This window comes from Pungitius pungitius, chromosome 5 (genome assembly GCF_949316345.1).
Source record: "Pungitius pungitius chromosome 5, fPunPun2.1, whole genome shotgun sequence".
Lineage (NCBI taxonomy): Eukaryota > Metazoa > Chordata > Actinopteri > Perciformes > Gasterosteidae > Pungitius > Pungitius pungitius.
In genome coordinates, this window is record NC_084904.1 from 11,340,082 (window position 1) to 11,355,172 (window position 15,091).

Genomic DNA, 15,091 nt, shown 5'->3' on the forward strand with positions numbered 1-15,091 from the left:
TCGAGTCAAAGATGAGGCAAGTCCCAAGTCGAGTCAAAAGTCAAAGCCAACAAGTCTCAAGTCAAGTCCAAAGTCTTACCATTTTAGTTTCGAGTCATTTCAAGTCCTCTTATTATAGTGGGGACGAGGAACCCTGGGTGATGGTGTGCTGCCTCACAGACCTAGACTACGAAGGGAAGGGTAATGGTGGATCGACTGTGATTGTGTTATAGTACTTTAAAACGGACGTTGACATAATGTTGGCGAGGATTTCCATCGGAGTCTGAATCCAGGTTCAAAAATCCTGATTTTTGTAACCATGAACGAGCTGTCTCGTTGATACGGTAATATGGACTGCAGTGATTGGATGTCGTGCAGGCAGCGCGGGCTCTCTGCATACAAGTGGCGCACATTTTCTTGACAGATGCAGATAAACAGAGCGGCGCGGCCGTGTGAAAATGTTTTCCCCCAGTTTTCATGGGAAGTAGCAAGTCTTCTCGAGTCAAAAGGCTGGAGTCCAAGTAAAGTCACGAGTCATCGATGTTAAAGTCCAAGTCGAGTTGCAAGCTTTGTGCGTTTTGTCGAGTCGAGTCTGAAGTCATCAAATTCATGACTCGAGTCTGACTCGAGTCCAAGTCACATGACTCGAGTCCACACCTCTGGTAACCTCCATCCAACCGTACGCGTGGGACATGGGTTTTGCGGTGCCGGTAACCACAGAGCAGCTGTCCAGCTCAAAACTGAAAACCTTCAACCGCAGCCAAAACCTGAGGGCCCAAGATGTCTGACAGGCTTGGGGCAGACTACGCCTCCAGGGCCCCGTCATGGGCTGAGCTGCAAGTCCAGCCAGCTAAACACATGCAGCAAAGAGCACGCATGCAGGTGGCTTGTATACGAGTTCTAGTGAGGTTCTCAGTTAATATGAGATTTTGTTAACACAGGACCTGGATCAATAAGGGTTCCCTCTCAGGGAACTCAAGCTGCGTAAAAACGCTGTGGGAACGCCTCTGCGTGTCAGGATCCGGGTCTCTCTCTCTCTTCCCCTCTGCCATATACATTCACTGACACACTCATTTGCCCATTAGTCTCACCTTAGCGCACACACCTGTCTATATCTTGCATGTGTTCCCTTTGTGTCTTGTCGGATTATTCTTGTAAGTCAAGCCCTTGCCCTGTCCAGCAGCCTCAAGACCACCTCTGTTTCTGCGCACAGCCAAGACCTGCTCGTCCTGCTCGTCCAGTCTCCAGCGTCATGCCGCGGGGGCTGCATCCTGCGGGCTCCTATCGAACTTCCCTCTCCAAGGAGGAGATTCCCCTGTCCAGAGGATTATTTTTTGTTTTGCCTTTTGCCTAGCTGGTCTCCTAGAGAATGCATTTTTGTTCTATGTTTATGCCATCGAGCTCGGCTCGCTGTTTCTGTTGAACATTAAAACCCTTATTTCTTGACCTCCCTCTGCGCGTGGATCTTTTCCGCCCGATACCGTGACACTGCGTAACCGTGTTATGAAACACGTGTGAAATCTAACCAATGGCGAGCTGGTACGCATAGGCGGGCGACGCCAGGACCAGGACGCTATAAAGGGACCCGAAAGGCAGGACCATTCATCTCTGTGCCTTCATCGAGGACGTGTGAAGTTCTGACTAGTTAGTAATGGCTGAGCCATTCATTGTATAGTGTGCCCCCCCCTTTGCACCCGTTTCATTACGGGCAGGGACTCGCACACCTTGTGTGTCGTCTGCCTGGGCGTGGAGCACGCTCAGCTAGCCCTCGAGGGGACTAGCTGTGGAGATTGCGAGCGCTTTTCCGGAGAAGAGGGCGCACGCGACTCTCTCGTCGAGCCCTCTCTGAGGAGGATGCTCGATGACACACGCTCCCCACGGCTCCGGTCACGCTCGTGCCAAGGCAGAGCGGCGGATGTCTTCGCGGGGAAAGTGATCCCCACCTGAGGGGTCAGGGTGTTACCGCACTATTCGGTGCTCCCTTCCCCCCGGGAGTCAGTTCGCTGTCCCCGCTTCGGGGCACGGCCGGTTCCAGCGAGCGCGAGCCCGAGGGCCGTTCGCCCCCTCCGAGGAGGGTTCTGGCTCTACTAGACCGGCGCTTCCCGCTAGTGCGCTGTTACAGGGCGCTGTGTCTGAAGACTGAAGGTCTGAAGGGGTCTGAACTCGTCTAAGGCTCCCTTCCACAGCAGGGTCTGTACTTCTCGCTCTGATATCCGAGCCTGCTGGGCGTCTACCACAGTGGGTAGCACCCCGCGAAATCGAGAACTGCTGAACTGGGAACTGGGACTTTTTGGGAGAGTGGCGAGCCCTCCCCAATATATCTCAATGGGCCCTGCGTACAATCGATGGGGGCTACGGCCCCCAGTTCAGGTGGCGGCCCGAGGGGCCGGTGCCCTTGGGACTTTTTGGGAGAGTGGCGAGCCCTCCCCAATGTGTCTCAATGGGCCCTGCGTACAATCGATGGGGGCTACGCCACCCAGTTCAGGTGGCGGCCGCCTCGATTTCGCGGGGTGCTACCCACTGTGGTAGACCCCCAGCAGGCTCGGATATCGGAGCGAGAAGTACAGACCCTGCTGTGGAAGGGAGCCTTAGACGAGTTCTTCCTCCAGACAGAGTCGGGCTATTACAGCCGCTACTTCATCGTTCCAAAGAAGGATGGGGGTTTGCGTCCAATACTAGAGGTCTCCGCCGTTTGAACCGCGCTGTCGCGAAGTTGATCTTCAAGATGCTCACTCTCAAACAGGTCACAGCCCAGATCAGGTCCGAGGACTGGTTTATCACGGTAGATCTCCAGGACGCTTACTTTCATATTTCTATCCTCCCGCGACACAGGAAGTTCCCGAGGTTCGCTTTTGGGGACAAAGCTTACCAATACCGGGCTCTTCCGTTCGGCCTAGCCCTCTCACCCCGTACGTTTACCAAATGCGTGGACGGTGCTCTGGCACCATTGCGTTTCCAGGGCATCCGCATTTTGAACTACATAGACGACTGGTTGATTCGAGCGCCATCCGAGCGGCTGGCGGCCCAACATCGAGGTGTTGTGCTTGCCCACATCAACCATCTGAGACTCAACGCCAGGAAAAGCGTGCTGTCCGTAGTGCATAGGACCACCTTCCTGGACGGGATTCGACCACGATGCGGGCACATCTGTCTCCCGCTCGAGTAGTTTCGATCCTCTCTGCTAGGCCAGCCACTCACTGTGAAACAGTTTCAGAGACTGTTAGGTCTCCTGGCAGAGGCATCCTACGTGATCCTTTGAGGCCTGTTACACTTGAGACCGTTACACTTGGCCCTGTTGCCTGGTGGCTCAGGGCCAAGGGGTTCTCCCCGAGGGGAAACCAGCGCCGTCTGATCAAGGTCACTCGGCGTTGCCTGCCGGCTCTGGCCATATGGTACCTAAACCAGGGGGCAGACGCGTGAGGGAGATGCAGTGCAGGTGCAGGCATGGCCGAGGTCATGTCTGTACGCCTTTTTCCCCAGTTGCTCTGCTCCCAGGGGTCTGTAAAGGGTCCGCCGGGACAGAGTCAGCCTACTGCTAGTAGCCCCGTTCTGGCCGACCCGAGTAGGGTTCGCGGACCTTATGTCGCTCCTCGCAGGTCCTCCGTTGGAGATTCCCATCAGGGCGGACCTGCTGTCTCAGGCGTCGGGGTCCATCGTTCACCCCCGCCCCGAGCTATGGAGACTATGGGCATGGCCCTTGAGGGGACCCGCCTCTTAGGATCCGGTCTCTTGACCGAGGCCCCTGTCTCGACAGGGCGTCTGCCCTCGACCGAGGTCGTGGAGACCATCCTCCACTCCAGAGCCCCGCTACAAGGAAGGCGTGGGTGGAGGCTTTTTGCCACCTGGTGTGGGGAACGACAGCTGGACCCAGTTAACTGCCCAGTTGGTTCAGTACTGGAGTTCCTGCAGGTAACGTTTCTCCACCGGTTTATCCCCGTCCACTATCAAGGTATACGTGGTGGCCCTGTCGGCAACTCATGCCCCACTAGATGGGCGTTCTCTGGGGAGACACCCACTGGTGTCCCGCTTCCTTCATGGCACCCTGAGGCTGAGGCCAGCAGCCAGCATCCCTTCGAGCGCACGGCAGAGGTCGCAGTGAAGTATTTGGCTCTTAAGACCCTCTTCCTGCTTGCTATTTTTTCCCTCAAAAGAATTGGAGATATGCAAGCCCTCTCGGTGGCCCCCTCGTGCTTGGAATTTGCACCCGGCGTGGTGAAGGCGTTCTTACTGCCCTCCCCCAGCTACATTCCTAAGGCCCCGTCTACTAGGTCGGGCCTATTGTGCTGCAGGCACTGTCCTCCTCCTTTTCTGACGTCGGACCAGGCGAAGCTCAACCTCCTCTGCCCAGTGGCTTAGACTTCTACGTCCGCAGGACCGCCCTGTGTACACACTTGCTTATGAATCGGCCGGCCAGCCCGCACCTTTGGCTGTCCTGGCCCATTCTACTAGGGGTATGGCGGCTTCTAAAGCCCTTTTGTCGGGAAAAGTATCGCTACACGCCGTTTGCATGGCGGCAGGCTGGTCCTCTTCCCACACGTTCATGAGATTTTACCGTCTAGACCTTAACTCTACGCCTGGAGCACAGGTGCTCTCGTCTGAGTGTGCGCATTAACTTCACACCACGGTCACTTGCTCTTATGGTGGATTGGGAATTGGCGTTCCCACAGCGTTTTTACGCAGCTTGAGTTCCTTGAGAGGGATAGTCTCTGGTTACGAATGTAACCGTAGTTCCCTGAAGGGAACGAGACGCTGCGTAAACTTTGCCATACTCCCGGCTTGCCCGTGGCACTTGATTCGGCCTTTCAGAGATGAATGGTCCTGCCTTTCGGGTCCCTTTATAGCGTCCTGGTCCTGGTGTCGCCAGCCTATGACGTACCAACTCGCCATTGGTTAGATTTCACACGTCCTTCATGACGCGGTCACGCAGAGCCGTTACCACAGCGTTTTTACGCAGCGTCTCGTTCCCTTCAGGGAACTATGGTTACATTCGTAACCGGAGACGTTCATGCAAAGCCCCCCAGCCATGAGCAGCTGAAAATACTGAGGTGGGAGACATTGCTTGGTATGGGTTTTCTTATTCCTCTCCTGCTTTCATAATTTCCTTTACTGCACCAACAGTGCACAATGCAGCTCATTCATAATAATCTGTGGGTTCATTAAAAATGATTTCCTTCTTTTTGAAACACAATTCCTCCACTCACATATTTGGTCATAAACATGTCTGGGTGGCCCAAAATGTATGGCAGTGGCTCAAGTTAAAGATGACAAGACATACAAATGTACTCAAATGTAAAACATTACATGTACGTTGCTGATTTTTTGTCTTCTGGTGATATTAGTCTGTAAGTTTACTCGAAACAGCACATTACTGAATACAGCTGCTTTTGCGCAACTCAGGCTACATGTCATGCAACATTCATCATATAGTACATGATGAATGTTGCACACCAAAAACCTTTTATTTGTGTGACCTCACCGCCACAGCTCGAAAACTTTTGCCTGAACTTCACCTGCTTCAGCGTTGATTACGTGGTGCTGCTCTAGATCCGTTTATTAAGGGATAGGGTTAGAGTACAGTAAATCACACGGCCTATCCTGCAGAGAACAGATGAAACAGCTACTCAGGTAAAGTGGAAAACTTTAGCAGCCTTTGCGCAATGGCACATTTTCCACTGTACGCGTCAGATTATGTTCTTTTTACAACCTCAATAGAAATACTTGCATCTACTTACCTTTAAGGAATGAACAAAGTTCTTAAATACAATACAAACATTTATTTATTTAGATATACAAGTAGTGCCTTTAAGGACAAACAGATCCTGACCTACTACATCGTTTTGATACTTTGCTCACTGCAAACGCCTGGAGCTTCTGCCCAGACTGATGGGTCCATTACTGGTGTGTGCTGCCATCTAGTGAGAAAATAATATAAGCCCTGTAGTGGAAAACAAGTCAAACGTCTACTTTTCTTTTATGCCTATCAATTATTGTTTTTTAAAATAAGTATAATCTTTAATAATAAATTATTTGGTTTTATCTAATCTACCTGTTAATCAGACATACCCACGCTTTTTTCTCGCAAACTCTCTAAAGAAACAGAAATCCATGTCATTAATCAGCATGTTGGAACAGAGTGCGTGAAAACCAGCTCGGTTGGCTGAGTGAGGTCCTCAGTCGGCGTTGAGGCATAAACAGACTCCCTGGAGCACCCAGTGAGAGATGTGCATAGTGGTGGACAGGTCCGCCTCAAAGACCAACCCCACACCCATCGCATTCCTCCGCAGGGACGTGGTGTACACTGGTGTCCGTATGGTATTCTGCGGTACAAGATACACATGACAGTTGTAAATAGTAAAAGTAAATAGTGAAGTTATTATATGTATGGAGGTCTGCAGTGCCAGCGGTCCACACCTGTAACCTCAGGCGGTGCGCCTCTATGGGGATGACTTTGAGAATGGGGAGTTCGACCAGCAGAACCTTTGGTTTACTCTTCACCAGGCAGCCCTTCTCTATGTCCCAGTCCGCCCCCTGCAGATACAGGCCGGACACCAAGCAGCCTGCAGTGGAAAACACTATCAGTCTCTATAACTAATCACTGATTACGCTACAAATAGGCAGTGTTATTTCTTTACCCTGTCCAGGTCGGTCACTGACTTCATCCTCACTGCGGTACTGGGACACCTGTGTGTACAGTGTGGAAAGATCTAGTGGCCAACTATTTTTTCTACATGCAGCTTGGACCAGTGCAGTCAGGTAGGACTCTGGGATATGGAGTCCTGATAGCCACATGACCTTTGGCTCTCCCTCATCCACCTGGTAGGCGCAAAATACACAGACATGAAGATGCTTTCACTACTTTTTAATGCCAGTAAACACAAGGGCAACATGTAAGAGGCTAGCCGTGATAGTGTGTCCGTCCTCACCCAGTTCCTATACTGTTCATAACGCCTCTTGAAATGGCTCATCCAGTTGCCGAGGGACTTGAGAGTGTCAGGTGCCAATTTCTTCCAAATGGCAGGGATAAGACCATTGAAAAGTGCACGAGCAACGTCATCCAACTCACTGCTCATGCCCACCTCACCAGCCAAGGCCTAGGGGACACAAGACAATCGGAACAAATATAAACATGTGTTAAGCACACACTGTAAAAAAGGTCAGTAAATTTATGGTGAAAAACTGTCAAATCCAGACAGTAACAGACTGTTAAGTTGAAATTGGTTAAATTCAGTTTATTTGACAGTGAAACACAGTAAATATATATGTCAACACAGAAAGCACAATATCTTGGCATTCGTATATATTGTAATAAATATGTGTAATCACTGTTAATTGTACAAGAAATTGTACTGACACCAGAAATGCATCGTAATATGGAAATCATTCAACATTGTGATTTTTATACTGATTACTTTTAATAATATATTTGGTTAGTGTTAAATATAAGGATCGTCGTGACCTAAAAAAAAATTGTTGAAAATATGGTGAAATACTGGCAGCTGTGGTTGCCAGAACTTCACGGTAAAAAGACATATTAGACATTACGGTATGTTTTTTGGCATTTGCAGAGATGCAACCAATATCTGTTTCTATTTCCTAATATCTTGTTTTCCTCTGTCCCTGCTTCTCACCCTCTGCATCTCAGCCAGAGAGCTCTGCATGCGGACCACCAGCTTGTTGAAGCGCTCCAGTTCTTGAAGCAGCACCACTGCGGTTGGCGAAATGTCGGTCCCAAACTTTTTAGAGATCACATCCATGTCAAATAACTTGGGCAGCTTGTTCTGAATGTCCCGGGCCACCTGACTGATGAAATCATCCCTACCGATGCTTCCACCAGATTCACCTGAGGCATATGAGAGTGTTAAAAGGCCATTAGAGAAGAAAGCCATGGCAGCATGGTGGCCAAGAGAATAAACACCCCCTTCAACCGTAAGGAAGAGTTTCTACAAAGCAAATATTACATCCTGGAATGCTCTTGAGCACTAAATGCCATAGGCGGGCAAGTAACGCAAATATTTCATTCGTTGAAATCATTTGGGAAGCAAGACAGATCATCAATGCAGATCATACCTGTCTGAGGCTGCAAGTCTATCAGGTGAGTCCACATGTCTTCAGCTGCCATGGTGTAGTATCTTATATCTGCATTGGAATGAAGACCCAATACCTCTGGTGTGTTTGACAGTGGGAGCTCCTCAATCGCATCTGTAAAAGATAGGAGGGTAAAAATTTACTTTTTAACAGCAACCAGTAGTTCAGTTGTTTTTGCACCCGGTTTTCCGCCATTTGGAATGGAGGCCAAGTGTTTATGAGGTTTTCTATGTGTGTGAATCCATTCAAACATGATGGATTCATTCACGCACATGAGTGGATAGCAATTCAAATATTGACTTACCAACGTATACTTTCTTGGGCCCAGTTGGGGGGATCTTATAATCTACGTCCTTGTTGCTAAAGAAGTGAAATTGGCGAAAAGTGTAGAAGAGGAAGTCTCCAAGGTACTCATCCATGTAGACAGTCAGGATCCTGCGGTCAAAGCTATCTATGGCTCGCCCACCATACATCACCTACAGAACATTACATACACACTCTTAATGTACAGCATCAGCCTGAAACTTCATAGATATGCAAACAATTAAAACACAATGGATTTTGCTCTAACCTCCCCAATGAGGTATTTAAGACTTCCCCAGGGAATATTGGTTTCTCCTTGGTTGTGAGCCTTGGTCAGGTAGGTCTTCAGGATCTCCATACACACCTTTTGAACACAGTATCATGGTAGAAACCATTGAAAAGTGAATAGAAATACAACATATAAAGATAATATATGTATAATCAAACAAAACTACTTAAATATAGTAAGAATAACTTTCGTGCCACTTACAAAGAAGTCAGACTCGTTGAAGTCATAGGGGACGTTCCAGCCAATCTTGCCGTACTTGCGTCTCTCTTGCACCACGGCATGGAAGAAGGCCAGCACAAATACCAGACTGCTGTAGGCAGGGTGAGGGCATGCGATCAAGGATTCCTGGGATATATTAGAGTACGTTGCTCTTATGTTCAACTTGAGACCGTTGGGAGGCTCTGTCACTACCTGAACACAATATTACAAGTAAACAGGCTGACGATTAAAAAAATGCTGAGGTGTTATTATTGTAGTTAGCATTGTACAATGTGAACGAGGAATACAGCAGTCTCAACAAACTATTCGGTCCAAACCATTAAACATTCCAAGACTTGCTTTTTTAACACTATAAAAAGTTGTGTCTTCCATTCTCACTGCATGTGGCTAACCCCCACTGGTGTGCACAATGTTAAAGAAGTATCACATAGCCAGATTGCTGTGTTTCACCTTTAGAGACTTTTGCAGTATGCCAATGGGGAAATCCTTGATGGGGTTTGTGGTGAGCCACAAACGGAAGTTGGGGTTGGGCTTGGTGATCCTCTCCAAGGACTTCTCCAGGTCCTTCAGCCACTTTACCAGCAGGTGGCAGTTCTGTAACATTAACCAGTGACCACGGGACGCCGCCCTCTCCAGCAACTGCAGGGCCACCTTTAACACAATTTCAGAAGACATTGACCCTCAACTTTTCATTGTTAGTGTGACTGCTTTCTGTTTCCCACACTCATTCCACATGACCACACTTAAAGCTGTGATATAAAAGAGAAGTCTTCAGCACCTTCTCTTGGCCTTGGCCCATGGCAAGGAACTTGAACTTGTTGTCTCCAAAGCCTGACCTCTCAGCTAGTTTCATGAGGTCAGTGGCTGGATCAGAGCCGGAACTCAAGATGAAGACAATGGGGGAGGAAGGTGTGCTCTGTTCATAAATTGCATCAAAGTTGATCACAGGGGGCTGCACATATCTGAGCAGAAACACAAGAAAATACATAGAATCTCAGTATTTAGTTTTCTCTGTGTAAATATTTAGTTATCTATAAACACTGTCAAATAACTCAACTTGAACAGCATCACGGAATGATGTATACTGCACATACATTTTAAAGCATATAAATATCTCTAACTGCATAATGCAACGGAAACTCACTTTTCGCCCATGGTGACAGTGATGTAGTCGGTCACAGCTCTGTAGATTCTATCAACGCGGAAGCAGCGCAGCAGCAGCAGCTTCTGAAAGGCCGACAGCTCCTCCTCATATTTCATGGGGAATTGAGCCTGTTCTGGAGCATCTAAGTCATACCACTGAGAGGGAAGAGAACGAGGGTTAACCTCTCAATCGATTGGGTAAAATACCAAAATTTCTTTCTTTCGCTATGGTCACTTACCGACCGCCATTGAGTGGAATTTTTCTCCACATCATCCGGCAGAGAGTAAAACTTCTCAGGAAAGAGCTCTGCTACTTTCACTATGTCCTCCCAGCCCTGGTCAGAAAGCCAGTCACAGGGCTTTTTACGAGGGCTCTTATCCAGGGATAGATTACCTTTACACACATGGGGGAAAAACAAGGAGATTTGCTTTGAACCTAGTGTGCGTTACACAGTTGTCTGAGTTTGTGATCACTATTTTCTATTTAAACATTTTTAAAGTGTTACACTTCCTTTGGTTACCTCACCCTTAATAAAGAACTCCAACTCCTCCTGAGGGGACCTGCCCTCCGCCTGCTCAATCTTGATGGCCATGTTGAAGGAGAAGAGCAGCTTGTGTCTCTCAAACAGACCTAAGGAAGCATAATTATTTTAGGTTAGTAATCACCAACACTACATTTTAAGATGTTGATCTTTTTAGATCCTTTCCGTTATTAAATGTATTCTTTTACCTGTGCAGCCATAGTTATAAATGCTGTCCGTCAGAGAGTACATGATGTTGCTCAGTCTTTTGTGGAGATCAGAGTGAGGCAGAGCTCTGCGCAGTGAAAAGTCAAACACTTCCAGGTAGGAGGCCAGAGAGTACTGGTACATGCTGTCCACCAGAGCCATTTCGGTCAGCACGAAGAACAGGATGGCCCCGCGCTTGGCGGCAGGTCGGTAGTCGTCTCTGAGTTCATCAATGTCCATAGAGGTCTTCTCGGCCAGCTGTAGTTTCTCCAATACCTGATGATCACAACATCAAACTCTAGGATCAATGACTTCAATAAAATGCATGTTCTTTTCCCCCATGGGTTCACTGATGCTTGCTGTGGCCATACTGACCTCACTGGCTTTTGACTTGGTCTCCTCCAATGTTTGAACCAGCTCTGTGTTATCCAGCATGTTCCCTGTAGATGTGGCCAGCTCTCTGAGCAAGGAGTCCCCGAGGTTCTTCAGCAGTTTCTTGTTGTCGCTCGTCTCTAGAATCAAACGTTCACGCTGCTCCTCCAACTCCTTCTCCTCAAAGCCCATGATAACACTCAGCAGCTGGTCCTCCAGACCCTTAAGAGTCACTACACGTAATATAGATAAAGTAATATAGATGGACACAGACAAACAAAGCAGAATAAGATATTCAACGGTTTCACACAGAGCTTTGGAGCCATGCCAAACCATCTTACCAGTGTAATTAATGACCATGGCTTTTCCAAACACTGACGGGGAGTACTTGGGGTTTGCAAGTTTAGTGTTGAGGAAGAGTTTGAAGTTGGGATCATAGTCCACCTCCTTGTCACCCAGCATGAGGACCTGTCTGCCTTCTGGTCCTTTTACGTTCTTCTCTAGGACATTGTCAATTACGGGATCGATGTACTCATCCACATCTTGAAAAAGGAATGGGAAGCCATATTTAATGGCCATCTCCAGCTGCTTCAGGAAGTCTGGATCATTGAAAGATGAGATCTGGGAGAAGAGAATGACGAGTGTGTTGTAACTAGGGTTGGGTATCGAGAATCGAGAATCGATTGGAATCGGGACTAGTTTTGCGATTTACCCGGTATCGTTCAAAAGTTTAAAATTCGATTCTCAGTCCGCCGGCGCCGACCGGAAATAGAAACCGCTGAACACCAACGAAGAAGCGCCCACCGGAAGTGTTGCCATAACAGCGTGATCGAACATGGATAGCGTCCCGGTTGTTGTGAATTTGTGACGCATCAGACGAGTGTGTGCGCGGGTGCCGGGTGGCCCGAGCGGAGCTGTCCTATCTGTTAAAATGAGCAGTGAGGCTGGCGCTGCAAATAAATAAAAGATAGTGCTAGCACTCCCCGCGTCGACCGCTAGCACGCCCCCGACCGCTAACGGAAAGAACGAGTCTACGCGTGTTTATGTGTTGAACAACGGTAGAAAACAGCGTGTTCGCTCCTTTACTGAAAGATCTGCGCAGTCTAACATTACACAGGGTTTCATCAAAACACGGGTTCCTTACGTCATAAGTAGGTGCGCTCACTCGCGTGTACATTAAAACATGTAATAACTAACATAAAAATCATAGATGCAATCTCTAATCATACTTATGATGTAATAAATCATCAATAAACATGAATCAAAATAACCTCAATGTAAACCTAAATTACAACATGGAAAATGGCACTAACAGTGTTTTTGTGAGGTTTCAAAAATAAAGCTCTCTTGAGGAAAGTGTACCCCTGTTAAAATATATTATAATACATAATTTATCATGTTAATACAATATTCAAGTTCATAGTTTGATATTTATATTGTAGTTGAAAACAGCCCTGTTAGAAATTCATAGTAAAGTTAATAAAAAGTAAAAAGTTCATAGAATTACCATTGATGGAGAAGGTCAGACTATTTCCTTCAGAAAGACCCTTGGTTAGCTAGCTCATTTAAAATATCTTAAACTTAAACTTTTTTGACCCTGCCTCTTAAAAGAATCGGAATCGAGAATCGCTGGGAACCGGAATCGAAACAAGGAATCGAAATCGGAATCGTTCAAATTCAAACGATACCCAACCCTAGTTGTAACTCTTTGCAAAACTTGGCCCACAATTGCCTTGGTGCCACCTGGCCTCAACACGCAGATAGATGACCCAGCACCCAGCGCACTCTTGTACAATTAGACAAATACACATTGATTTGATAGTAAACTCCACCCAGTATACGCTTTGTGACATGGCCCACATTGAAAGACAGGTTAACCTTCTTTCTAAAGAGGTATCAATGGAACATAAAACAAAACAATCTTTTAATGTTTTCGCAGTATTCGAATTTGTGCAACGTCAGATAGCCTATTATAACTTATTTCGCTTGTTAATCGGCAGGTCCCTGCCAGTCTGTAGTAATATGTGGCCTCCTTTATGGGTGGAGGCTACTATGCAGCAGTGACTCAGCCACGGGAGAGTCAGCTTGTGCACTCGGCCTTGTGAGCCTTTTTTCACTAAATCATTTTGTGTCACAATTGATTATCTGACTTTTGGTGCGTGTTATGTTGTGTGTCATTAATTTAACTTCAAAACACCAATCTCTTTCAATATCATGTAAGTGTGTCAGTTGTCAATGTTAACTAGAAAGAAATCCGGCAAAGAAAGGAAAATGTTTTAACCTTGAGGTTATTGTTTTCTTCCTTCTTCTTTATCCAGTTGAGCGCTTGCTGTTGTGGGTCAATACACATGGCAAAACGGGTGCCCCTGCTTGTGAGGATTCCATTCTGCACAGAGAGTTCATCGGGTGGCAATCCCTCTGAGCCCCATCTATCACATCATAATAGGGTAGGTATAATAAGGGTTTATTAGAGACATTGTTAGCCCTATAGTCCGTTTGCCGCCAAAATAGAAACAAATGCACATAAGTGCAACACGCACCTCGCCTGCTACCACAACAAGTATTTTCCATTACTCGATTGGACAAAATCATATGGTATATTGTCTTGTATAATCTGTAGTGAGAACAAACTCCTTACCTGCTGATTTCCACCTCATCAGTCAGAAGACTTTCCACTTTGAAAGGCTGGCTCAAAGGGATGCCTCTGTCTTGCACGTCCTTAAGCCATACTTTGTATACCATTTTATTCCTGAAGTTCCAACTGAAGGCCCCTGCATAGCTCAGGAAAGCGGCGCATATCAGGCAATCACCCAGGAGACGTACTCGACGCAGCTTCAACTCCTCCAAATCTTGTGTCCATCTAATTGGGGAAACAGGTGAATGAACAATAGGAGATTAAAAAAGAATCAAAGAAGCAACTTTGCAGCAGCAGGGTTGGTTAGGTTAGGTTCAATTGTGTGACTGCATGTGTTAAATGTTTTAGATCCTCACCGTTTGTTCTCGGAGCTCAAGCCAGAGATGAGTTTTTCAGCAGCTATCAGCCTCCTCTCCATCAGCTCAGCCTCCTCTTGTAGCAGCCGCTTCTCTGCAATTGCAGCTTTGTACTTCTCTCCAAGAGTGTGCAACTCCTTCTGGAGATTGTTAAGTTCACTCTGAATGCGTTCCAGCTCCCTCTTACTCTGAAAGAAGTTCTTTTCGAGGCGAGCGACCTAAAAAGAAATTGTAAATAAGCCGGTTCAAGCTCTGTTCCAATGTATATAATAAGGTGTTGGTATGTCCAAACTTTAAATTACCTTCTCTCTCTTGGGCTTTATCTCCTTTGAAACCTCACAGTAACCCATGATAGCCTCGACAAACTTGAACATTCCTGAACCGGCCTTACTTATGGCTTGCATCTCCTCAAAACTTGTCTGTAGGTTCTTTAGGAAGCCTAGCCATTTGGAGAAAAAAAAAACATTACAGCGTACTTGGCAAATAGAAATGCTACTGTCTTATACAGTTAATGGGTATTATCATTATTTATATTATTCATAGATCACGAAGCCCACTTACTTTTAACAGTCCTGACCTGGTTGTTATGTATGGAATCACAGTCGATCTCCATCAGTGAGCGAAGGAAGTTAGGCTCTGACATCATAGCCTTGGCTGACTGCCAATTGATCTCCTTGTAGCCACGCATCACCAGGATGCATTCACAGACCACCTGAACCTGTTTGGGTGGCTTGGCAAAGGATCTGTACAATGAACCAGCCAAAATACGTAGATAAAGTGAAAACTGAATAACAGATGACAAAAGATTGCCTTTTGGTGAGTGGGACATTTCCTTGAGATTTTCATGATTATGAATCACTGCCAAGATTAAAAATTGTAGAATATTAAGCAACACTAAGTACAGTGCATTTTGAGTACTGTGTTTATCGAGGTGTAGTCTGTGTTTGCTCATTCATTCTGTTGAATGAAAACAATCCAGTTT

The 15,091-nt window shown here is 46.9% G+C and overlaps 1 protein-coding gene across 1 annotated transcript in view; it reads right to left on the minus strand.

The window, feature by feature from the left end:
- Nucleotides 1-5,782: 5,782 nt before the first annotated feature.
- dnah10 (dynein axonemal heavy chain 10) overlaps nt 5,783-15,091 on the minus strand; it is a 30,065-nt gene continuing 20,756 nt past the window's right edge. Inside the window, exons 57-78 of the mRNA XM_037482831.2 lie at nt 14,671-14,852; nt 14,412-14,548; nt 14,110-14,327; nt 13,757-13,978; nt 13,400-13,547; nt 11,460-11,739; nt 11,122-11,351; nt 10,749-11,022; nt 10,545-10,649; nt 10,258-10,412; nt 10,020-10,174; nt 9,654-9,837; nt 9,326-9,526; nt 8,858-9,067; nt 8,636-8,731; nt 8,369-8,540; nt 8,047-8,178; nt 7,608-7,819; nt 6,903-7,070; nt 6,612-6,792; nt 6,391-6,536; nt 5,783-6,296 (exon numbers count right to left, since the gene is read on the minus strand). Coding sequence (XP_037338728.2) covers nt 6,150-6,296; nt 6,391-6,536; nt 6,612-6,792; nt 6,903-7,070; nt 7,608-7,819; nt 8,047-8,178; nt 8,369-8,540; nt 8,636-8,731; nt 8,858-9,067; nt 9,326-9,526; nt 9,654-9,837; nt 10,020-10,174; nt 10,258-10,412; nt 10,545-10,649; nt 10,749-11,022; nt 11,122-11,351; nt 11,460-11,739; nt 13,400-13,547; nt 13,757-13,978; nt 14,110-14,327; nt 14,412-14,548; nt 14,671-14,852 — 3,955 coding nt within the window. The 3' untranslated portion in view covers nt 5,783-6,149. The remainder of the gene's footprint in view (nt 6,297-6,390; nt 6,537-6,611; nt 6,793-6,902; nt 7,071-7,607; nt 7,820-8,046; nt 8,179-8,368; nt 8,541-8,635; nt 8,732-8,857; nt 9,068-9,325; nt 9,527-9,653; nt 9,838-10,019; nt 10,175-10,257; nt 10,413-10,544; nt 10,650-10,748; nt 11,023-11,121; nt 11,352-11,459; nt 11,740-13,399; nt 13,548-13,756; nt 13,979-14,109; nt 14,328-14,411; nt 14,549-14,670; nt 14,853-15,091) is intronic.